The 25,025-nt window shown below is 60.7% G+C and overlaps 1 protein-coding gene across 5 annotated transcripts; it reads right to left on the reverse strand.

Moving 5' to 3' along the window:
* Window positions 1-225: 225 nt before the first annotated feature.
* LOC102462844 (transducin-like enhancer protein 1) lies at window positions 226-24,699 on the reverse strand. Of its 5 annotated transcripts, none has more exons than XM_075902561.1 (21): window positions 24,542-24,699; window positions 23,089-23,225; window positions 22,355-22,494; window positions 21,579-21,642; window positions 20,910-20,954; window positions 14,747-14,809; window positions 14,517-14,558; window positions 11,596-11,776; window positions 11,110-11,126; window positions 9,710-9,814; window positions 9,459-9,503; window positions 9,042-9,197; window positions 7,333-7,465; window positions 6,337-6,521; window positions 6,177-6,253; window positions 5,623-5,872; window positions 2,165-2,412; window positions 1,885-2,032; window positions 1,522-1,672; window positions 967-1,043; window positions 226-669 (listed from the first exon to the last, which is right to left on the reverse strand). In XM_075902561.1, the coding sequence occupies exons 2-21, from the start codon at window positions 23,110-23,112 to the stop codon at window positions 562-564; spliced, it is 2,259 nt and encodes a 752-aa protein (XP_075758676.1). In that variant the 5' UTR covers window positions 23,113-23,225; window positions 24,542-24,699; the 3' UTR covers window positions 226-561. The 5 variants fall into 5 exon arrangements, with proteins under 5 accessions (XP_075758676.1, XP_075758675.1, XP_075758674.1 ...); XM_075902560.1 differs by having other exon boundaries at window positions 14,484-14,558; XM_075902559.1 differs by having other exon boundaries at window positions 14,517-14,594.
* Between the last annotated feature and the right edge of the window lie 326 nt (window positions 24,700-25,025).

The raw sequence follows: 25,025 nt of genomic DNA on the forward strand, positions 1-25,025 counted from the left end.
CTGGGGGCTTAGCTCTAGGGCCGCGGTGGCTCACCACTCTCACGAGGACCGAGGGGGGGCACACGCTGTGCTGGGGGCCCCGCCCTGCCTGGGGGCTCTGCTCTAGGGCCGCGGTGGCTCACCACTCTCACGGGGACCGAGGGGGCACACACACGCTGTGCTGGGGGCCCCGCCCTGCCTGGGGGCTCTGCTCTAGGGCTGCGGTGGCTCACCACTCTCACGGGGACCAAGGGGGGCGGTTTTTTATTAAATACAACCTAAAAGCCAGGCAGCACCGGGGAGCAGCCGCCTCCTTCCCAATTCAGCCAGGAGCAATAAAAAACCAACAGAAATCAACGGGTACAACGGTTACAAAACCCTCCCGAGTTCAGATTAAAAACCAGAGCGCCCAGCGCCAGATCTGGGCCCACGCTGGCCTGGGGGCTGAGCGCCAGCCCCAGCGGCCGAGGGCCCGCGCTGGCCGTCCGCTGCGACACGGCGCCCTTGCAGGGATTCTTTGGAAAGACACTGCTGTGGATGTTTGTCCGTTGGGCAGAGGGGGAGGGCTGGAACAGCTCGCCCTCAGTAAATGACCTCATAAACCGTGGCCTTCTTGTCGCCCGAGCCGGTCACGATAAACTGGTCGTCCGTGGAGATGTCGCAGCTCAGGACGGAGGAGGACTCCTTCGACTGCAAGTAAGGGGACAGATGAAACCGGCTCACTTAGCACATCGCGGAACGGTCCCTCCTGCCTTGGACTGCCGCTGCCCTGATTTATACCAGCTGGCCTTGAGCTACTTAGCAAGCCCTCCCCAGAGACACACGGCTGCTAGTTCAGAGAGCCGATTGTTTGAGGATAACGGATTAAGACAAATTTACTACCGGGCTAAACTGGTCTCCTGCGGCGATGGCCTCTCCTGCTGCTGTCCCCAGTTTAACCCCTTGCCCACTGATTCCCTGGCAGGAACAGCACCTCCCTTTGCTCACCTGGAAGATGCTGGCGCCGTAGGGCGTCCTCCAGGCGTTCAGCAGATTGTCCTTCCCTGTGCTCACGAACCATTTACCTGCGGCAGAGTGGCAGCGTGTCACCAGGACGGGAGGGAGGGGGCACGCCTGGCTCAAGGCAAGCAATGGGGGGAAGTCTCCCACCCCCCACCCACCGAGCTGGGGGCATGCACCAAAATGTCAATCCAAAGGTGAATTTCGTGGAGGACTCAGGCACAGCAAATTGGCGGATTGATGCCAAGGGAACGAGAAGCAAGAGACTCCTGCTTCAGGGGGTACTGAGCATGGTGCCCAGGGTCAAGAAGGCTCCTCTGCTTCCTCCAACTCCCGCAAGGGCACGGCAGAGCTGCCTTGGCGCATAGTGGGGGAGGGGCTGGTCGCCTTCCCTTCGGGGCTCAGACGAGGGACGGCGTAGAGGGTTGGGGCTGTAGGGTCAGACAGGGCATCACTGCAGTGGCAGGATGCTCCCCTTTTAACCAGGTGGTTCATGGGTCCGCTGGCCCGCACAGCAGGTTAGAAGCGACAGCACATCCCTACCGCAGGAGGCGAATTTGAGGGAGAGGACGCAGCTCTCATGCAGGTGGAGCTGGTACTTGTCCGGATTGGCCACGTGCAGGATCTCCACGTTGCTGCTCTCCATGCCCACGGCGAGCCACTCCCCCGAGGGGCAGTAACCCAGCGAGAAGATCTAGGGAGAGGGCAGAATCAGGCACCTCTGTGGTGCCCCATGGCTAATGCGTCCTGTAAGCTGGGTGAGCACCCAGGAAAAGTCAAGTGTCGCCCAGCTGCTCAGCATCGCGCCCACAGCTGGCAGCACGTTTCTATTGGTGGTGCACACACAAAATGCATTCCGCACATGGATGGAAGGCGTTAGAGGGAACACTGCCATGGCCCACCCACCTGGGAGCTGAAGTCGTGTTGCTGCAGCTGGCGCCCCTCCCGCAGGTCCCAGCATCGCACCGTGTTATCCAGCCCCCCCGTCCACAGCTTGGTGCCGTCGTTGGAGATATCGATGCAGCTGGCGCCGTCCGTGTGGCCCTGGAACTGCCTGGAGGGGAGAGAGGGGCCGTCTGGCGCCGTCACCTGCTGCAAGTTAGGGGCCTGTGGCCAGGCACAGGGCAGCACCTCCCCTCTCCAGCAGCGCTGCAGTGCATCCTGGGAAGGGATGCCCAGCGCTCACCTGACCAGCGTTTGGTTCTGCAGGTCCCACACCACGATGTTGCCGTCGCTGCAGCAGGAGAAGCAGACCTTGGCGTCAGGGCTGATGGCCAGGGCGTAGCAGGCGGGCGCCGAGGAGGTCAGCTCCGCCTTGATGCGGGGGGTGGGCGCGGCCAGGTCCCAGATGGACAAGGTGCTGGCCTCGCCCCCCACGATGAGGCTGCGCCCGTCCGGGAGGAGCTTGCAGGACCGGATGTAGTTGTCGCGGTTCTGGGGACGGAGCGGGAAAAGCGGAGGGGACAGTTACGCCAGGGCTCAGATGGCCACTTGAGTCCAGCTAGCAGCCAGTCGCAGCCTCCCAGCTCCGGAGGGGACTCGTAAGGGAGAAACTCCAGTGGATGGGACCTTCTGCAGTGTGCCCATCTGGGCGGTGGGAAGAGACCTGCATCCCAAACCCTCAGGAGCTTGGCTTCCAGCACCAAACACCTGTGGGCCCCAGAGGGGCCTTCACTTCACTAGGGCACGGATGCTCTACTTGGCGCCGATTAGGCCTCAGCTAGAGTGCCGTGTCCAGTTCTGGGCACCACGTCAGGAAACGTGGAGAAACTGGAGAGGGTCTAGAGAAGAGCAGCAAGACTGATGGAAGGTCTAGAGAACATGAGCTAGAAGGGAGGCTGAAAGAACTGGGCTTGTTTAGTTTAGAAAAGACGACAGAGGGGACATGACAGCAGCTTTCAAATACCTACAAGGGCGTTACCAGGAGGAGGGAGAAGACCTGTTCTCCTGGGCCTCTGAGGCCAGGACAAGAAGCAATGGGCTCAAATTGCAGCTAGGGAGGTTTAGGCTGGACATTAGGAAACTTCCTGCCTGTCGGGGGGGTGAAACACTGGAATAAATTTCCTAGGGGCTTGTGGAATCTCCACCACTGGAGATATAGAAGAGCAGGATAGACAGACACCTGTCAGATGGGCTAGATGGTGCTTGGTCCTGCCGTGAGTGTAGGAGATTGGACTGACAACTGAGGTCCCTTCCAGTTCCAGTATTCAAACCCCCAGCACCGGCTCTCCCCAGACACTACTAGCTCTGGCACATGAGCAAAAGAAGCAACCATGCAAGAGTATGTGGGATAGGACTCATGGCTAGATGCTTGGAGGAGCAGATTAGTGAGGAGGGACACAAGCCCTTCTCCCAGCTGGGAAGAATCTAGTGCTTAGAACACTGGAGGAGACCCGGATTCTATTCCCAGCTCTGCCATAGACTCCACTTATGACCTTGGTCAAGTCACTTAGCCTTGTCATGTCTCAGTTTCTCCACCTGTAAGATGGTGACAATAGCAGTTCCCTGTCTCATGCATGTTCATGGATTTTTATAGACTACAATGGACCATTATCTTCTCCCCTTCCTAACACAAATCAGACGCTTACCCAATGATGTATGCACCACCTACAAGTACAAAAATACTGATTGCTCCTACCCTGAATTTCCAAAGCAGCTTGAAATCATGACTCATCCACTTCCTTGTTTATGCATCAATATCTTCAAGGTCAGCACAACTCCAGGAAGAAGATCGCTTACCAGACTGTAGCCTGAAGGCCAGCAGGAAAACATCGCTCTGCATTTTGTAGTTACTTGAAATCTAGTCAGTGTTAAAAAAAGCTTCAGGTCCCATCCCCCGCCCTGGAGGCCTTGCAATTCTATTTTCCAGGATCTCATTCTACTCAACACAAGACTACGGTCCACACAAGCAAGAGTAAAAACTGACCAGCCAATCCCGCACACACGCGAGTTGCTTAACTTTAGGTGCGTGTGTAAAGCATTTGCAGGACCAGGGCCCTAACGTTCATATCCGGGGGAAAGCGAAACTGGTTACACAGCTGGCCAAAAACAGACTGTGGGGGAGGGGGAGCTTATCCCCTGCCTGCGATACTAATCCTTCACAGGCCTCTAACCGCTCAGCACAAACTTCCACGGGGAGAGCGTTTCTCACCGGATCGTAAGGACTCTGGGCGGAGCGTTGCAAGCCAGGCGTACCCGCCCTGATGCACAGGTCTAGGCTGGCTCTGCGGGTACCGCACATGTGTGTTCACCCGGCACTGGGCTGCTGCGGGTGTTCCTCAAACCGGGGGGCTTGCGACGGAAGGACTTAGCCCTTGGTACATGCATAGAACCTTCTACCTATGGTAAAGCACGCTGACCTTATCACCACACCCTTTTCATCCACAGATCTTAAAGCACTGAGCAAAGGAGGGCAGTACCATCACCTCCGGTTTCTATGTGGGGAACTGAGGCACAGGGCGACCCAGCAGGCTAATGGCAGAGCAAGGAAGAGAACCCAACCCCCCCCCTTCCAAGTCCCAAGATAGCGCTCAACTCACTAGGCCATACTGCTTGATTCAAGGCTCAGCTCTGTAATAAAGCAGCTCAGTTATATTAGGCCCAATTTGCAGATGGGTAAACTAAGGCAAAAAGACCAAGTGATCTGTGCAAAGTTTAAAGGGAGGTGAAATTTGGGGGTGGGGTAAGACACGGACCAGGGTTTCAAGCTGTGACCATTCATTTTTTAAACTGACTCACTGGGACACACAAATGCCTACACGCTCTTCATCTCTCACTGCCAGAGCACAGGACGGCCAGACAGCAACATGCCAAGACAGTCCAATGACGGGGCCAGACAAGCACCACGACAGTGCGATCCAGGCTGCCACAGGCCACAACTGCCACCAAACCGCCTCTTTGTGGCGCTGCTGCTGGACTAGCGTCCCGTCTCGAACCCTGGCATTAGCCCGATGGCCAGGTCCCACCCCAAAGGTGCGGAGGGGGGATATTCGGGAGAATTTGCTGACAAGCTCCCGTGTTTCTCTGGGTAGGAACTTTGCACCAGCAATCGCTGCACCTCCAGGGATGCACTTAAAATGCAAGATGCCCATCTAACCGCTTCCCCAACCTGGACACATCCACGTGCTCTCCCCTGCACCCACAAACAATGGAGGCTGCACCCAGCCCGGCAGGGACCATCCCCAAGTCTGCAGTGGGAGTGGTCACACCGGATCCAACCAATGGTCCATCTAGCTCAGCATCTGACAATGGCCAGGACCAGCATGTTGGGGGGTACCCCCATCTCTCCCTCTTGGCAGGCAGAGATTTGGGGGATGCCCTGGGCACAGGCCTGTATCACAGGCCTAACCTCCATGCACTTAACTGGGCTCAGAAAAGGACCAGGTATTTGGCCAGAACAACATCCCACAGCAGTGAGTTCCACAGTTTGGCCATACATTGCACGATGTACTTCCTGATATCTGTATTAATCCTTCAGCCTACTCATGTCATCAGGTGACTCCTGGACTGTGCGTTATATGAAAGGGTAAATAATTCTCTAGTCAGTCATGAGAGTATAGACCTCTCATTCCCCCTGCTGGTCTAAGGAAATAGCCCTCATCCATTTCTGCTGCTCTCGTCCTGCACATCATCTCTCCCCCTTACCAGGCAGTCCAGCTGCGCCACAGGCGTCTTGGCCCCAGACTGCCCCACGTCCCACACCTTCACGCAGCCCTTGCCCCCCGTGTAGACGTGCCGCGTGGAGTTGCTGATGGTGACGGCGCAGACCACCTCGCCGTGCGTCAGGGTGTGCAGCTGGCGAGCGTGCCGGGGGATGCCGGTGCCGATGAGGGCGTCGGGCGGGAAGGGGACCGGCTGCATCTGCCCGTCGGCGCTCACGTGGAAGGAGTAGGCGCTGCAGGGGGAGGGATGGATGAACAGGCATCAGGAAGGTCCAGGCCCATGTGCAAACAGGGCCCAGCTACCCCTCTGCTTCCACGGAGCAAGCGTCTATTAGCGAAAGCCCAGCACCAAACGCAGCACCTCCTCCAGGGCGAGTTCCAGGGGAAGCACCTGCTCAGAGCCAGCATCTGTGGCTGGATCTGCTTTGCCACCCAGCACCCCGGGCTCACCACCTCGGCACAGCCCACACCAGCTCAGGGGCGGGGGGAGGGGGTCTCCACCGCTCCCTGCCCCACCCCGGGGCATGCGGTACTTACGGTTTGCCTGAGGTCCCCGCCTGCAGGCCGGCCGACAGCCCCGGGACTCGCATGTGGCAGTGCGGGTCGTAGCCAACCTAGCCAAGCAGAGAAGAGAATTCCCTTCAGCTACCCTCAGAAGCGACCAGGCGCTGCCCTGCCACCCCTCCGGGACACTCACCAGAGGGGAGCGGCCGTAGCCGGCGGCTCCCACGGCCACCGCTGCCCCATTGAGCTGCGGGGACATGAGGTGCAGGCCGGCATAGGCGCCAGCTCCGGCCACGTCGCCGTTGACGGAGGGATGTGCCATGCCGAAGGCGGCTGGATAGGAGCTCTGCATGGCCAGCGGGTTCCGCAGGCCCAGGGCTGGGAAAGGAGAAAGCCACAGTCACAGCAGGAACAGGAGGGGCCAAACCAAGCTGTGGTGTAAACAGGCCCAGGTGCCGCACGTGCTGGTAACAGGGGAGAGGGCACAAGTGCGGCAGAGGCTGCTCTGGCCACTCGCTGCAGAGACCGGCCCTGCCAGCGTGGGGCCACGGAGAGCTGGCTCACCCGCCACAGTTCAGTCCCACGCCCCAGGCCTCGCCAGCGAGGCAGCACCCCCAGGGGAGGCTGCACGTCCGCCCGTTCAGAGCCTTCCGCCCAAGGGCCTGCTTAGCTGCAGAGCCCCTGGCGTGGGCTCCCCACGTGCCCCTGGCCGTGCAGGCCACGCGCTGAGCAGGGACACGCCCTTGCGGACCTGCCATCCAGCCACAGCCACTAGCTGCCTCGTGGCTTTGGGAGCTGGTGACTTGGCTCTAGGTGCCCCGCTCCAGTCACCAGATGATCTCAGGGGTAGCGAAGGTGAGGAGGCTGCGAGGGCTGCTCCCCCCGCCCAGCCGGGCCTAGCCCAGAGTAGCCAGAAGCCACCTCTCCGGGCACGAGGAGCGTCAGTTTGGGGTCTAGTCCCCTCTCTCAGGGCCGAGCCAGGCAGCATCCTGGGCAGCCAAAGCCAACGGAGCCAGTCTGCTTTGGAGAATGCTTCCTGCTGCCCCCCTGCCCCATGGCCTCTGCCCTACGGCCTCCCGCTGCCCCCCTGCCCCGTGGCCTCTGTCCTACGTCCTCCTGCTGCCCCCCTGCCCCGTGGCCTCTGCCCTACGGCCTCCCGCTGCCCCCCTGCCCCGTGGCCTCCCGCTACCTAAAGAATCCACCGAGGGCTTCGCCGCGCCCGGGCGGAACTGCTGGGTGCTGCTGCTGGAGCCTGGCGCCGGAGCCTCTCCTTGGGACGTCGGCGTGCTGGACTTCAAACCGGGAGTCGCGGCTTTCTCCACCTTCCAAGCAGAGTCCGGCTCAGACACCCAGCCACCAAGGTGCTGCCTTCACCCCAGGTTGTTCAAGGCACTGGGGACTGCAAGCCCCCTCCCACCCACTGCACAGCAACCGCCTAGCCCAGCAAGATACCATAAGAACGGCCACACCGGGTCAGACCAAAGGCCCATCCAGCCCAGTGTCCTGTCGGCCGACAGTGGCCAATGCCAGGTGCCCCAGAGGGAGGGAACACAACAGGTAATCCTCACGTGATCCCTCCCGTCACCACCATTCCTACCCATCCTGGCTAATAGATTCATGGAGGTTAGGTCCATCAATGGCTATCTAGCTCTTTTTTGAACCCAGTTAAAGTCCTGGTCTTCACAGCATCCTCTGGCAAGGAGTTCCACAGGTTGACTGTGTGCTGAAGAAAAACTTCCTTTTGTTTGTTTTAAACCTGCTGCCTATTAATTTCATTTGGTGACCCTTAGATCTTCTACTGTGGGAATAAGTAAATAACTTTTCCTTATTCACTTTTTCCACCCCAGTCATTTTATAGACCTCTATCATATCCCCCCCTTCGACTCCTCTTTTCTAAGCTGAACAGTCTAAATCAGGGGCGAAAGTAACTTAAGCTTCTTACAGGTCATGTCCCAACACAACATGTCCCCTCTTGGGGAGAGTGTCTCAGAGCAGAAGATGGGGAGTTGCGGTACGACAGTACCTGTAAGAAATGTAAGTGTGGTGTGGAGTGCAAGGGGCTAAGGGCAGGAGGTTGCAGTGGGGATGCAGGTTCAGGGGGTGGGGGGGAGGGGTTACAGTGCATGAGGGGTCTCAGGGTTGGGGTGTAGGAGTAAAGGAGGAAACTGGGGTACTTATCTAGGGCAGCTCCCAATTGGGAGCCCCCCCACCTGCAGTTCCTATTGGCCATGATTCCTGGTCAATGGGAGCTGCAGGGGTGGAGCTGTCAGGTGAGGGCAGCCTGGGGGACAGTTTCCCGGCACTTGTGGCCATGCAGCTCCAGCCTGGGGGAGGAATGGCAATGCGCAGAGCAGTCCACCCCCCACAGGGGCTTCACGAGCTGCACTTGAGTTTCCAGCCTTTGGCCTGGGACCCTGGACAGTAGCCCCAAAAGCCCTTTTCTTAACCCAGCCCTGCTGCTGGGGCCGGAGGAGCCGCCTCTCACCTGCCTCCTTACACCCCTGAAAAGAGCAGGCAGCCGGATTCTAGGCTGCAGAGCAAAACCCCACAGCCTGGCCCACATGCAATGGGGCAGCCCCGAGCTCCGCCAGGGGGCGCTGGCTGGCTGGAAGTAGCAGAGCAGCTGCAGCAGGTTACGCCCGTAGGCTCCCAGGCAGGACTGTGCTGGGGAGGTGTAGCCCAGGCTGACGCCACCACGCTGCTACTGCTAGCACACTCAACACACCCGCTCCTCGCAGGGCCGGATTCTCATCTTGCTCGCTCCCATGGGAGCAGAGACTCGGACAGACTCCCAAGGTGGCGCCCAGGGGAGATCAGACTCCAGTTCAGCCTGGCCCTCCCCTCCTCCCTGGCTAGCAGGACACAAATGCCCCCCCTCCCCCCCGAGACGCGTCGTACCGTGGGCGGGTCCTTGCTCCGGGACGGGGAGGTGCTGCTGGAGGAGGCCATGGAGGTGGGGCTGAGGGGCACGGCCTCCTTCCGCGGCAGCGGGACTTTGTCCACCCCATTCTCCCGGGAGGAGTAGGAGTGGGCGCTGTGCGGGGAGGAGGGATCCTGTGGGACAGAGAGAGAGAGAGAGAGAGAGATCGGCATCGACCCACCGACCTCAGGTGGGAGGTTCCAGCTTCTGACCGGTAGGGGAGCCAGGCACCTCCCACAAAGCAGCAGCCAGAGGCAGGGCAAGCTAGTAGTTAGAGCAGGGGCAGACACAGGAACAGGGCAAGGCCCTCCCACAAGGCAAGGTAGCCACAGCGTGGCTAGACCCCTCCAGACTGACCCTCAGCCCCGCCGCACACCGATCGCCCGAGCACTGACCTCGTCCACCACCAGGTTGTCTTCGCTCTTGTCAGCGTCGCTGCCCTGAAACGCAGAGAGGCGCGTTCGCATGCAGCAGCTGGGGCGGCCCCGCATACAGGGCCCAGCCCGGCTGGAGCCAGGAACCAGGCTCGGCGCGTCACCCGGCAGGTCAGGGCACAGCTGGGCAGACGCAAACCCAGAGCTAGGAGCAGGGAGCCCTCCCCTGCCCCGGGAATGCACCCCCACCCTCCCTGCAAAGAACCACTCACGTAGTCCGTGACAAAGTCCTTCTCCTCGGCCTTCCTCTTCTTGCTGCTGCTCAGGTACTCGGAGATGGCTCGCACCCGCTCCCCGTTGGGTAGCGCCAGGGAGCTCTGGGGACGGAGACAAGGAGCAAACATGGCAGGAGGCTGAAACAGGCCCCCCCAAACTCCCCTTTTAAAGAGGGATTGCTAGCCCTGCAGGCTGGGCAGAGATCCCGGCAGAGCCCCGGGCCCTCCAGCCATCGACGCACATGGGACAGTCCCACAAGGCCGCTGCCTCAGGACAGCCCAGGGCTGTTTCCCCTCCGACTCCAGCTCCAGGCCCCTGCCCTGCAAGTGGCCAAGGGGGCAGAGCGCAAAGCCAGAAGGGGGCTCCTCCAGGAGCTGAGCACCTGACACTCAGGCAGCAGGAACCTCCTCTCCCAGCTGCAACACGGCCAGGCGGGCGCCACGGCTCCTCCAGGCCACGGTTAGGCTCCCGCTCCAGGAGAAAGGGGGCCAAGGGGGCCAGCGTGACTAAGGAACGAGCTGCAAGCCCAGAGACTTGCACTGGGCAGCCTGGCCACCAGCTCAGCGGCAGAGCAATCTGGAGTTCAAGGGGGCTAGCAAGACGCTGATCTGTCCCTGTGTGCTCTGTGGCAGCCAAGTGGCAGCCCTCTGTGTCCCCTGGCAGAGAAAGGAGACAACTCCCCCACTCTGATGTTAGCAGGGGCTGGGATTCCTGGCATCCACCCCTTGTGTGCCACCCCTGCCTCAGTTTCCCCAGCACTAAACCAGGTGTAAGCTTCACAGGCCTCCTGTGGGTGAGCGCCCACACACCAGGGGCTGCTGGGGAGCCGCTGCAGCCCTGGCATCAGAAGGGAGGCATCAGGCCAACTGAGTCCAGGGCAGACGCCCCAGGTTAGCCCCGGGCAGAGATGTGGCCCTGCGACTTGCAGTGCGAGCTGCGGAAGGGGGACATGGAGACTAACCCTGCCCCCGACACAAAGCCGGGAGCGGAGGGGCCGGGGGCCGGCGTCAAGCTGCAGAAAGGCTCAGTCCAAGTGGGACCCAAGGGACGGTTTTGCCCTAGTCAGAAGGGTGCAGCCTCCTCCCCCCAGAACTGCACACCCAGGGGTGCGCCATTTTCCAGCCCCCCCCCACAAGCCGAGCCCCCCCTTCACAACACAGAATGGGGGGGGGGGGGACTCAATCCACCGTGACCGTGGCCGCCCGCCAGCTCCGTACCAGCTGCACGCAGCCGGGGGCTGCTAGAGACTGCAACCCCACTTCCGCCAGAGCTGCGCCCCCCTCCCCCCACGGTTAAAGGAAGCTTCTAAGCCCCCCTCACCCCCAATCTCCCTGGCCAAAGCCTTTCGCAGCTGGAGGAAAACAATGCACGGTGGCGGAGGAGGAGGGGTACTTACGGGACCCAGGTCTCGCTCTGTCTCCATGGCAACACGGATCAGCAGCAGGGCAAGAAAGGAAGAGAGGAGAGGGTGCTGCTTTCATCTCCAGCCCCCCCCGGCACACGCTCTCCAGCACCCCCCCCAGCTCATCTCACCGGGAGGCAGCTGCTGCCACCCACCTCTGCAGCTTGCGGCCAGGGAAGGCTGCTAAGCGGCCTGGCTGGTTACCGGGGAGGATGGAGGCTCGGCTCAGGCAGCAAGGCGGGGGGAGGGGGGGAGAAGATGCAGTGCCCTCCATCCCAAGAGGTGCCCAGCCCCCGGGACTCCTTGGGATAACCCAACCCCCCCCCCCCAGCCTCTACAGAGGCCGGCCCCACGGACGAGTTGTGTTCACCAGCCCCCCTGCCCCTCGCTAAGCCCCTGCGCAACAGCGCACGGTGCCCCGGAGACACCGAAACGCCCGAGACTCCATCCGAGGAGGGACAGGGTTAGCCCCCAGCCCACCTCGCAGGTCGCTGTCGTCCTTCGGCAGGAGCTGGGCCTGGGCACCCAACGCCCCGGAGAGAGCCAGCAGCCCGGAGGCACCGCCGAGGCCGGCCAGGCTGGCGGGCTGCATGCCGGAGGGGTGAGGGGTCAGTGGGATGGGTGGAGCGTGGTGGGACAGGTGCTGCGCCTGGAGCTGATGCTGCAGGGAGGAAGGGAGGGAAGATGAGACCCCGTGCAGCCCCCCCACCCCCCTGACAAACCAGCGCTGGGTGGGAGGAGGTGCCTGTCCCCCCTCCCCCCCCGCTCTCCAGGGCCAGCCCAACAACCAATGGCCAAGACCTGCGAGAGACAGACAGAGCCCATGGTCAGACAGCGTTTGCCTGGCCGCTGTGCGAGGGACCGGAGACTGAAGTTCTCCCCAAACTCAGTCCAGCACCTAGCACTACAGCCGCTTTAAGAAATACAGGAGACGGCACAGCCGCGGGGATGGGAGGACATGAGCCTGGCCTTCCCTGGAGACGGCTCCGAGGTAACGGCAGCCAAAATAACCCTCTTGCCTCTTCCACAGCTGCCTTGGCTTCCCCCAGCCTCCCGAGTTCACGAGCCAGGCTGGGAGAGGACCCTCTGCTTCACATAGCTACCACTTCCCCTTTCCTTGGTCGCAGGCAAGTTTTGTTTGGCTACTACTGGAAAGAGAGTGGCAAAAAACAAAAACAAAAAAACCCACCCACAAAAACCCCACACGCCTGTTCCCCAGTAGGGCCACTTATCAAGCGCAAAGCCATCCCCTCTGCACCTGAGCCCCCAACAAGGTAGGATTCAAAGTCACCGCAATTCCCTTCGCATTCTGCACGCTACCTTCTACGTCCCTCTGAGATCAGAGGAGTCCGTTTCACTTTTGTTCAGAGTCCGGTTTCATTTGCATTTCTGAGGATTGCACTGCCTAGGTGGGGAAACTAAACAGCAAATTTTCCCTGCTGTAAACAGAAAGCTTTTCAGAGAAGCACCTTGCTTGGCGTTAGGCTTTTATAAGAAGGTTTAGGGATATTTGATTTTAAAAAAACCAATACAGAGAATGAATCTGGAGTTACAATATGGCTTGATTGGATCCTTTCAACTAAAAACAGGCATAGCAAGATTAGATTTTGGTGGGTAAATGTCATTTTCACAGTACACTCACAAACTGTTTCTATCAATAATCAGCGAAACTTACAGATAGGCTGAGTAAGAAAATTCCGCCACGTAAACTCATTAGTGTTTAATTCAAAGATTTTTACTTTGTATATTTTGATACACAAGATATTGGTAGTTTGAAAAATAAAGGTTTATAACCATTAACGCACAATCCCTGCATCTCCCGCCAAGAAATAATTATTGGCTAGTCTGCCCATGATTTCCCACAAGGGTGAAAATGCAAATATATTTTCTTAAAAGAAAAAATGCTTAAAGATAATCAATATCAAAATTGTATCTACACATTGGATTCTGCCAGGCCTTACTAAAGAGGGCGGATGCTTGTGGCTAAGCAATCCCTCACACGCATCCCGACCTGCAGAATCCTCAGCACCCAAATCTATTGAGCAGCAGCAGCAAAATAGCTTCACAACCCGATTATCCAGCCCTGCCCTGATCCAGCTCCACCTCCTAAGCCGCACTCCTCTGCCTCACCAAGCTGTGCCAGTGCTAATGCTCTCAGAGCCTCACTTGGGAGACCGCTTCTCCCCAGCCCCTATTCTCCTGCTTCTGTCACATCCAGGTCTCTCGGATTCCAATTCTCGGCCGTGATCGGCTTTCCCATCCCAGCCTGCAAGCGCCAAGCTGCCAGCCCTCCTCACCGCCAGGATCCATAACGCTTCCCCGTCTGCTGGGGCGCCCACCGGCCTCCTCGCACGCCGCGTTTTCTTCCAGACGCTCTGCTCCGCGTCTCATGTCCCCAGTCCTTGGCATGCCGTGCCAAATCCAATTACCCTGCTCCATTAGCATTTGCATGTCCCTCCGTTTCGAGGCTCTCATAATCTGCTCATTAACTGCAGCTCCGGAGCAAGTTGTCACTGCTCCTTCGCTGGGGCCCTGTTTCCTCCCTTGGACTGGTTTTATTTCTGCCTCGCTCTTTCTTCCCCCCTGCTCTCGGCTCTGGGGCCGGATTAGCTTCCCTCATCCTCCCCTACAAAGCACCGAGGGGGCTGGCCACGCACCCCCAAGCAGGCCCTGGCTAGCTACGCCAGAGACAGACTGTCGCTGTCCTGAGGCGCATTCGTCACCCGTCAAAGGGGCTCAGCTCCATGCTCTTCCCCCACACGGCCCGCGCCGGTCTCCGACACCTCCCTTGCCCAAAAAGGGGGCAGCCACACTGCTAGACAGTTCTAGGGTCTGTGGCGGGAGGGGCTCGATGGGCTTGGGTTAATGAGCTAGCCCGTCCTCCTCTCAGAGGGCTTCTCCGGGGGACCTTCGGAGGCACTTTCACTGGCCTCTGAGGAGATGAAGAGAAAGGACCCCCCCCTTCCGGTGAACAGCATCAACCACCCCCCACTCTGCCTCAGTGCGGAGGAAAACCTGCAGCAAAATCCCTTCTGCCCGGCACAGGATTCCCTGGAACTCAGACTCCACCCCACAGGGCCAATTTGAAAGGGCCAGGAATGAGGAGAAAGCAGCGTAGGGCTGCGGGGCGGGAGGAACAGAACCACAGCCCCACCGGTCACGGGTTACATGCCAGAGCTGCCCAGTCCTCCCTCCCCACCCTCCCTCTGAGCTCATTATGGGATAGACGCAGCCCAAGGTCCCAGACAGCCACCGCTCCGGCTAAAGTAGGAGAGAGCCCAGAGCGAGGCTGCCCCAGGGGCAGGAGGCGGCGTGAAGCCCAGGAGGGGCGGGACACAGAGGCCAGCAGCGGGGGGCGGTTCACATACCCCGATTGCTGTGTTCAGCTCTGCCATAGTCACCTGCTTGGCTCGCTCCACCGCCTGGACCACCTGCTGCTGGTGCTGGGAGGAGACCAGAACAGTCATCAGCTCTCGGGTCTGCGTTAGCAAGGCAGGAAGAGGAAATGGAAGGGCCTGCCTCCACCCCCACCTCCGTGCCCACGCAAGCCCTGTCTGGTACCCACCCAGCACACCTGGAAGAGCACACGCCTCCTCCCTCCCCCCACGCAGAGGCAACAGGTTCTTCTCACCTCCTGGGACAGGAATGGGATGAGCTGGGCGCAGATCACATTGAGCCGCTTGGCAATCTCCGTCTGGAAGGGAAGAGACACACGTCAGTGGCACTATCAAGTTGCCCTGTTTTACTTCTGTTCCACCACGGACTTGGGAAGGGCTGGGCACACCTTGACAAGACCTCAAGAAACAGCCCCCCTTGCCTTCCAAGGGTTGCCCTTTGCCTTCGGCTTGGAGACTCAGACACCCTGTCCATGAGCAGAAGCACAGAGCCCCATGTCCTGACCCTACCACAATACTACCTTCCATCTCCACAATCCCACTACTGCCACCACAAGTAAGCCCTGCTGTTCATAGCAGGCTTCCATTGAAATCTTATCCTGTCACATGTAGATCCCCTCACTGACAATGTAGCACTGCTGGTGCTAAGCAGTTACCACGTCCCACCCTAGATTTGGCTGCATTTCAAACTGAATTATACACACATGGGTCCTCCCAGCACCGATGAGCTCATGCACTGGCCCGTCAGCTGAGGCTCCCAGAAGCTAGCTCTCTCGCCCTCCTCACTGGAGAGGGAGGGAGGTCTCACTTTTTTTTTTAAACTGGTGGCAAAACAGAGAAGGCCCAGCAGGGCTGTGACTTGCTCCCAGTTGAACAGGGGCTGTAGCAGAGAGGTGCACAGAATGCCAGAGGCCTAGCCCTGCCGAGCCGTTCCTCAGACCAGTGCACCAGGATGCATCATAGAATACTAGGACTGGCAGGGACCTCGAGGCCTTCCAAGGCCTCTTCTGCTGTCAACGTGCCCATGCGACGCCCGTCAGCCTTACGGGAGCCGGCTCACGCAGCAGAAGCCAGCGGCCCTGCTCAGGGGAGTGGGCAGAGAGCCTGGAGCTGGACAGGAGGGCACACTGGGCTCGCTCACAGAAGGGGCGTCTTGGAGGAAGCAGACGATGAGCTATGGGGCAAGGAGGGTGGTTTAGTTCTACAGCACCTGGCACCCGGCCCCCAGATGTTGCCACAAGTCAAATTATACAATTGTTTCCAGTCCGCTGGGAAGAGGGCTAATGCCCCCTATTGCTGTGCACGCCCCTCTCCCTCCGGCACCTGCCACGGCCGCAGACACTCCCCGGGAGTCACCGATCACACAAGTAAGCTGTCAATTCACGGCTGTATCTGCCAGCCCTGCTCCCTCCCTCCCCCACCGACACCCGCTCTCCGGCCTCCTTCCAGCCACGACCCAGCAGGCGTCCTGCCGCCTGGGGTGGGAAGGCAGTGGAACCCCCTCGGAAAAGGCTGCCATGGGACCCAGAGCGCCCCGCGCTTACTGCACGGGCACCATTCGGCTTCCCTAGAGAACCAGCACGTCTCCCCCAGAGGGGAAAGCGGCAGAGTCCCCTGCACCCCAGGCCTCTGCCGACTCGGCCTGCTCCGCGTTCAACTCTGCCCCGGCTGCCGCAGTTCCTGTGCTGGGTGGGAAGCCCGCGAGCCGGAGCCCAGCATCAGGTGTGGGGGGGGAGGGGCAATTGCCCCAGAGTCTGGCCCTTCAAAAGGGCCTGGGGGTCCCAGCCTCTGCTACTGCAGCCAGAGCCCCAGGCAGGGCACTCTAGGGAGCAGAAAGGCCTGGCGAGGGGAGTGTGGGGTGCCGAGGGCTGCCCCAGCCCGGTCCATTCCGCCAGGGGCCCAGGAACTCGGCCCCCAGACCAGCATCCAAACCGGGTGCTAGCTTGTCAGCTACACCCCACCCTGGAGAACACGTCACCAGCCCTCAGTGCAAGCAGCTCCGCATGGCTGGCAGGCAGGCCTGCCCACGGGAGGGGCAATGGCCCAGAGATTCTCAAGGGCTGGGGGCGCTGCTACGACAGCTCCTGGGGCCCTTTAAAGTCGCCGCTGGAGTGTCACGCTCCAACAACTCTAGAGCTGGGGGCCAGGGGGCCGTGGTCTGGACAGTGCTGAGGGCTGGCGATCAGCTCCATCCTGCTCCCCCCACCCCACCCGTGTCCTGCCAAGACGTCCAGCCCCAGGTCTCCTCTCCCGCAGCCCCCCAAGCCCTGCGAGCGCTAATTGACTCTGGGGGGCTGGGTTGCCAGGAAGCCCTGGAGAGGTGCTCTCCTTACAGCTGCTGTTTTTCTGCAACACTCAAGTGCCACAAGCAATCAGGAGGCCTGAATGCAGGAAGAGAGCAGGGAGGGAGAGGAAAGAGGTGGAGAGGACAGCACCATGTTTCAATCAATGGCCCAAGCTGGGCAAGGCCAGACAGACTCTCCCCCCCCCCCCCCCCGCCCCGCAAAAAAACAGATCCAGCTTCAGCAGCTGAAAGGAATTAAAGAGACAGGGACCCCTTCAAACACAGGGGAGCCAAGCCCCCCAGGAATCAGCTGGGGAATTCCAAACTGCGGAACTCCAGAAACCGATCAGCTTCCCTCCCTAAGGCTGGGTCAATCAGTCCTCCGGAGCACAGACCCGGATGTGGGGCAGGGAGGGGTAACTTAGCCCCCCCAACTCTGGGCTCTAAGCAGCTCTGCTCTCCCAGCGCTGGAGTAAAGGCAGGGCTGGCTGTAGCCCCCATTCTCCCTGCGCGCTGGTCAGCACCACAGTCCCAGAGGCAGGGTCTGTGCTGGGACCCCAGCGTAGCGCAGGGTGGGCAATACGTTAGGGTGGAGGGGACACTCCAAGATTTAGTAAGTGGCCAAGGGCCATGCTTTCCTATGGAGAGGGTGCAGGAGGGAGGCCAGAGTAGGGGATGGGGGGCGGGCAGGAGAGGGAGGGGTTGAGAGGGACTTTGAGGGGCAGAGGCTTGGGGTGCAGGGTCCGGGAGGGGATATGGGAGCCGGAGAGGATTCTGGGCTGGGGCAGGGTTTGGGAGGGAAGGTGCAGAGGGTTTGGGTGGTGACCTGGGGCAGGGAGGGAGCAGGTGCCAGAGACAGGCTCTGGCCAGGAGGCGCTTACCTAGGCAGTTCCCAGCCAGCAGCCCCCTGCCTGCCGCAGCCCCAGGCAGCTCAGAAAGGCCAGCTGCCCCCTGCGGCTGAGTGCTGGGAGGAGGGGGAGGCTTCGTGTGCTGTCCCCGCCCCCAGCAAAATCTCTCTACTCCCATTGACCAGTTTCTAGGAGCAGAGCACGAGAGGGAGCAGCCAGCTGCTTAAAAGCAGAGTGGGGCTACTCTGTGCTTGAGTCCCAGCGGGGCGGATCCAGGCCACCCCGGGAGTGGAGGGAGACAGGCTGTGCGGGCTACAGGCAGGCCAGCAGCCTCCGAGTTAGACTCCCATGTCAGGAGACTTTCAGGGCCCTGGCAGGGGAGTATGCCCGGGATGCTGACCTACCACCACATACCAGAGTTGTGCAGCACGGCAGCGATGCTCAGTACCCCCGTTATCACCAACGACCCTCGTTAGAGCCACGTGCCAAAGGAGCCGCTGGGAGCCCGGACCACCGATTCCATTCCCGGTTCTGCCACGCCCTGGGAAAATCCCTTCCCCTCTCTGGGCCCCATTGGAACTGCAAGCTCTTCTGGAGAGGGACCATCTGCCCAGCACCCAGCCCCATGAAGCCCCGATCTCAGCTGGAGCCTCCACAGGATCTCTCTCAGCCCCATGAAAAACAAAGCCAAGAGCCATGTGCTCCCTGCGTCCTTCCCCTCCCCCCAGCCCCAAGGAGGAAACAGCCTCTGCCCTTCCCCTGACACACACCAGCCCCCAGGAAAAAAAATTGGCAGCAGGTAGTTTCTGGGAAGGATTTAGCCATCTCCTGGGGCCAGCAGTGATGGATTCTCCTTCCTAATGCACTGATGGGCAGCCAGCTCCTCAGGGAGCCCTGCCTCCAATTCGCTCGCGCTCGTTAATGTGCAATTTACTGGCACTTTAACGCTCTCAGCATGAAAAATGATCATGCTGTTTTCAGGGCTTGTTCTCCCTTCCCCCTCCACTTCGCTCGCTATTTTGGGTGGAAAAGTCCAAATCCAGGCAGATTTTTTGGGGGGGGAGGGAGAAGGGGGGAAGATGTTGTTCCTGGTACAAAGAACATGCCAAAAATATCATCTCACTGGGAGTCGCCTGCAGCTTCTCCTGCCTTGACCACTGCAGGGTTTTAGTGCTACACAGAGCAGCCGTTAAAATCCAGCCCCTTCGGCAGCAGAGCAACGGATCCCTGTTGGATGCTTAGGGACCAGGGCTGCCTTCCCAGCTTGGGAACTGGCCAGAGAAGAAATCCATCCAACAGGGCTTGGCCCGCTCCCCCAGTGGCCTCTTCAAAGTGCTCACACAGGAAAGCCGGGCACGCCAGGGGCACGCGACACGAGGGAGCAGCCAGCCAGCTTGGGGAGACGCTTTACCAGAGTCCTGCTTGGTACTGACCGGCAGCCAGTCAAAGGGGGCTGAACGGGCCAGGTGGAGAGCTGGTGGGATGCGGAGCCTTCGATCGTTCGAAGTCGCGAGCGAGAATACCAGCGTGCGATGGCAGAGATGGGTTCCCTTCGACTCGTTTCGAACGGAGGGCTCCAGCCACCGCAGCTGCCCCCGGGTTCCTGGCAGCAGCACCAGAGCTGGCTTGGTTCCCCAGCCCCTAAGACTCCACCTGGCTAGTAGCAGCCGGTTCGATTGCAGAGGAGCCTCCCGGCAGGCCCTGGCTCCTTCTCTGAGCTGCTCAAGAGACGGGCAGGAGACCTGTCTCCGCAAGGCGCGGCGGGTGCACGCCTCCTCGGCCAGACCATTCAGTCGCTCGTCCGCTTTATTAACGAGACTCCTTATTGAGCATTAAGTTAATGACACGCTCTTTATGCCAGCAGCGAGCGGCGTGCGATAAAGCAAAATCAAGTAGGGCTTGTGCGGGTTGGCAGAGGCAGCAGCGAGGGGGATGGAGCAGGCAGCGGGCTCGGGGCATTCGGTGGGAACCGGACAAGCTGCAGACCAAGGCTCCGCCTGCGCAAGCCACGCAAAGGAGCGGCGCTATCTCCCCGCGGCACCGATAACCTGCGGCCTCCCGCGCGGGCAGCTCCCACTTCTCACCCGAGGGCCATTGGCTGTCAGAGCCGAGACTTACGGGCCCTCGTTAAAAGTGCAGACAGCACGCTGGCACGCGGCCAGCGGCACCTGGAATCGGCAGTAAATACTGCTGTCTGAGCGGCGCGGCGGGCGAGCGAGCAGCCAGATGAAACGAGGGGGAGGGGCAGAGAGCAGAGTGGTGTCCGTTTCCCTTCGGCTCCTACACCGGAGGGGCTCATGCTTCCCTTAGCCTCTGGCTTCACCAGGTGGCCTCTTCCCTCTCGCTGGGAAGGCAGCCGAGAACCAGGCCAGCTCTGCAAGGCCGGGGAGCAGGGCAGCTGGCAGTGCAGCCTGGAGCGAAGGACTTCCCCAACACAGGCTGGACTGCAGACAGGTCTCCCACCAAATGCCACCCTGGCAGGCTCCCAAGTCATACCCGTGCAACAGCTGGCCAGGGAAGGGTGCAGGAGTCCACAGGCGGGTGAGGGGGGTGGAAGGGATGTGCTTGGCTGAGGCACATGCTGCCAGACTCCTATGCAGCCTCTTTAAAAATAGATGAGAAGAAACCTCCTGTCTCCAAGCAGCTGGTAACCCAGTGTGCAGTGCAGGAGGGGGGGGGGGGGAGGCCAGGATAGACTCAGTCTCTGAGCCCCTCGAGTTGCCTCCCCACGCCCACCTCTGCTCCCGCACGGACTCCCAGCTATGGAAGCCGGGTGGCCACTGCGGGTAGAGTGGCAGATCTGGCAGCAATGGGAGAAGAGAGTGCAGGCCTGGACCCCATCTCCCCCCCCCACCGCTCACTGAACTCCCCTCCTCCAGCATCGGGCAAAGGTTCACAGGATGCACCTGCCACAGGAGTCCGCCTCTGTCGGCCAGAAATCAGAGGGGGCACAGAAAACAGTCCCAAGGGCACACAGCGAGTTAGTGGCGGAGCTGGTGAATCTTCTACTCTCTCACCCAGCCACAGTGACGCTTGTCCTTCTCCACAGCGCCAAACTGCCCCCCATCCCATCCAACAAGGGGAAACGCAGGGTGGGCGACACCCTTCCCCGCCCCCGCTCTGGGGGAACCCACGCCCCCAGCCGTTTGACAGCAACAGGGTTGGGTTTCTCTGGGACAAGGCTTGGCCACCGGGTGGGAAGAGGGCGAGGCGGCCGTGAGCTACTGCAGACAGCCGGCAGGAAGCCAAGGCACGCCAGAGACTCACCTGTTTGTGCATTTCGATGTTCAGGCCGTAGGACATTTCATAGTACTGCAAGGGAAAGGACACGGCGGATAGTGAGGGAGATGCCCGGCTAAGGGCCAAGACCCCACTGCAAAACCCTCCTCAGTGCACATGTGCCAGGTCAGCCAGACCCCCCAATTCCTTCCTTTGGGGCTCATGCTCCAAACAGCTCCGCCAGGAGCAGAGCGAGCTCCCCAGCAGCCCGGCCCAGCCAACGGACACACAATACAGCCACCGACCAAACCAGGCCCCCACCTCCAAGCCATCTTGCACCTCGCAGGCCGGCTCCATTTCTCTTCCAGCCCAGCCAGAAAAGGGAAACTAACCAGCAGAATCCAAACCCTTCCCCTCAACTCCAGCAGAAGAGCAAGGAAGGGGCTGCACCTGCCTCCCAATTCCCTCCTCCCCCTGCACCGATCGGGGATCAGTCAGTCCCAAGATCAGCGCTTCCCTCCACCTTCCCCGGCAGCAGTAACACGCCGCAGACAGCCATCCAGGCAGAGCTCAGCCAGGCTCATCCCAGGAGCAAGGTCACGCAGCCAGCAGCCCCCCCAAACCAGGAGCCAAGGAAACCCAACCCAGTTTGTCTTGCGCTCACTCAGAGCTGGGGAAAGGGAGCGCCACCCCGCTCGCTTCAGAGGGAACGCTCACCATGACGTAATGTCGCTGGATTTCTGTTTTTTCTGTTGCCAGTTTTTCACATTCTAGCTTCAAGCTGTAAAAATACAGAGAGCGAGACACACCCCCCAATCCACCACCCCCCACCAAGATGACAAGAATTAGGCGGCGGCACAGAAGCACGAGGCTTGAGTGTAACAGACTTGCACAAAACTTTGGCCTGCCCACCCTTAGCCTAAAGAACAGGGCCACTGGCAGGAATCCATTAAAGCCCATCTGCCAAGAAGGAGGGAGCAGGAAAAGGAGGATGGGGGTGTCTGTGCAGGCACACAGGAAGGAGAGCACGTCACGGTTTCTGAGCTCCAAGGAATACAGGTTGCGGGAAGTTTCGATATTTTCTCATCTGCTTTCCAAATGCAGCAAGCTACAAAGCAGGGGCGGGGAAGGGGGCACGTTTAGGGATCCCGCAGACTGGCAGCGTGACAGGCAGGAATCTGGATCCCAGTTATCGGGGGGGGGGGGGGGGTGATGTGCAAAAGCCCTCGTGATGAATGACCCATGTTAGGAGGTACCAGAAGGCCTGGCCATGAGCACAGGAGACCTAGACGGGCTGTAAACAGGCTGGGCAGCGCTGCACAAGGAGCGCGTTTAGGGATCCAAGGTAGCTTCTTACACTCTTGCTGCTCATTCGGCTCAAGGCTCGCGCCACCACCCGCCCACCCAGCCCGGAGATAGGGGTGCGTTTGTTGCCCAGCCTGTTAAAGGGGTACCGGTCCTCACTGGCCCGCTGGGCCTTGGTAGCGTGGTACCTGTGGTACTGGTTTTGCAGGAACTGGAATTCCTCCTTGATCCGGTCTAATGTTTCTGGGTAGGTCAGTTTCAGGGACTGAGGGGTTGTAGAAACTGTGCTGGCGGCTGCCGATGCCACGGTTGCTGTCTGGAGATGAGCCTGCACGGAGGGCATGGAAGGAAAAGTCATTCGCAGCCCACGCAGCCTGGGACGGACCAGGATTCTGGGAGGGGGATCACAGAGGTCCAGGACCAGGACTGAAGAATCCCCAATCCCTGGGGCCAACTCCCAAGGGAGAGCCAGAGAGCCGGCATTTCCGGGGAAGGGAGAGTTGTCACCAAGGAACTCAGCTCCTCCAAGGGCAATCCTCTGCCAGCCTGGGCTTCCTAGCCAAGCCGGCTAACGCTGGCCCTGAGACACACGTGGGACGTACCCTCAGAGGGTCCCTGAAATCGAGCTTTTCCTAAGCCCCCAGGTGGCGCCAGTTTGAGGAGGATGCTGTTAAGCTCCCTGCAGCCAGTTAACTGGAATAAGAGGGTCCACACAGCTTTCCGCAAGGCTTGAAATTCACCCCTAGAGCTGCACCCGTGCGATTCTTGTGCCAAGGCGGCAGCATGGACACTCTCCTAGGCGGGGCAAGGCAGACAGACCAGCCTCGGGAATCCAGCCGATTAACACAAGGGGTTCCCCGATGCTGCTCCACACAGGGCTGCAGGCCTGTGGCAAAGGAACGCATGTAACCAGGGCACTCACCGGGGCTCGGCTCTGGGGGAACATCTCTGGAGCAGAACAGGCCAGCTATCCCAGCCTTATCTCGCGCCACCAGCTGCAGGATCCTCTCTCTGGGCCCAGGCCCAAGGAAGGCAGCCAGCTCCCACAGGCTACAGGCTCTGAAAGAGGGGGGAAGGGGACAGCTGTGTGTGACCCAAGGAAACTCAAAAGAGGAGAATCTCTTTCACTCCTGCCCTGCCAAAGCCCCACGAGCACGCACCTCCAGCCAGCCACTGCTTCTCATCTCCCCCTCCAATCAGGCAACAAGGCGAGATCCCACCAAGAACTGCTGCTTAAGTTTCAGTGGTAAGGCCTCTGCCCTACACCCCTCCTCTGTAAGTCCCAAAACAGCTAGACCCTCCGCCATTGCACATGCAGAAAGCCCCTTCCCTGTCCCCCGGTAATCATTTCACTCAAACATTCCACCAGCCCTCGCCCATTCAGCCATCAACCTCAGGGGCCAGATCACTACGCATGGCCTAAGGTCCAACACCACCAACCCCGCATCCCTCGCCCAGTGTCATGGAGACCCCACCTGCTGCCTTGCACCTCGCTGCTGCAAGCCCCAGGTTGTCCCCCCTACTGAAAAGGCTCAGCCCACCAGGCACAGCTCCCAGGGCTCCCTACGCTGCCGGCCGGGGTGGAACAGGACTTCCAGCTGGGGGCAATGCCCTGCCCAGCAACGCCTCTCCCTAGCCCACCACGAGCATGTCCATGCAAATGATACCCACCCCGTGATGCCCCGGCAGCCTCCCCACAGGGACCCCCAACACCCTCCAGCAAAAAGCATCCCAACTCCCTGCCAGTCCTTGCACCCACTGGGGCTCCCCCAGCCCCCCCAATAACCCCTCGCCCCTAACACGGTCTGTCCGCCCCCAGCCCCGCAACGCGCCCCCCTGCCCGGCTCTCCAGCAGCCTCCCCACGGGGACCCCCCCAACTCCCTGCCAGTCCCTGCACCCCACTGGGGCTCCCCCAGGCCCCCCAATAACCCCTCGCCCCTAACACGGTCTGTCCGCCCCCAGCCCCGCAACGCGCCCCCCTGCCCGGCTCTCCAGCAGCCTCCCCACGGGGACCCCCCCCAACTCCCTGCCAGTCCCTGCACCCCACTGGGGCTCCCCCAGCCCCCCAATAGCCCCTCGCCCCTAACACGGTCTGTCCGCCCCCTGCCCCGCAACGCGCCCCCCCGCCCGGCTCTCCAGCAGCCTCCCCACGGGGACCCCCCCAACTCCCTGCCAGTCCCTGCACCCCACTGGGGCTCCCCCTGCCCCCCAATAACCCCTCGCCCCTAACACGGTCTGTCCGCCCCCAGCCCCGCAACGCGCCCCCCCGCCCGGCTCTCCAGCAGCCCGCCGCGCACAATGGGCCGGGCCCTGCCCCGCGCAGCAGGTAGCGCCCGGCGGGGGGGCAGGACAGGAGCGGCCCCCCCGGACTCACCGCGCCGCGGGCCCGGCGGCTGCACCCAGCGCGGAGCGGGCCGGAGTCGGGGGCTGCCCACGCGCCGCCCCTCCCGCTTTGCGGGCAGCGAGCGATCAATGAACTAGCGCCAGCTCCACGTGGGGCCTGGCTCGTGCGGGCAATCGCCGAGCCGGCTGGCCAATGGCAGCGCGGCGGGAGCGGCCCGCCCCCACGTGGGCCACGGCTTGGCTGCTGCTGATTGGGCGGCCGGGACCTGCCGCCAGGAGGATGTGTCAATCTGTGGAAGGCGATGTAGTGGAGAGGAAGGTTAACCCTTAAAGGGGCAGGAGCTCCCAGATAGGCGAGAGAGGGGGGGGGGGGGGGGCGGAACGGGGAAGAGAATGAGAGTGCGTGTGAAAAAATGGGAGAAGGAGCGTGTGAGACAGACATTGAAAGAGTAAAGTGCAGGAGTGTGCCGAGCTTGCGTGTGCAAGAAAAGAGCAAACAGCGAGCTTGTGTGTAC

Source organism: Pelodiscus sinensis, chromosome 19 (assembly GCF_049634645.1).
Source record: "Pelodiscus sinensis isolate JC-2024 chromosome 19, ASM4963464v1, whole genome shotgun sequence".
Classification (NCBI taxonomy): Eukaryota; Metazoa; Chordata; order Testudines; family Trionychidae; genus Pelodiscus; species Pelodiscus sinensis.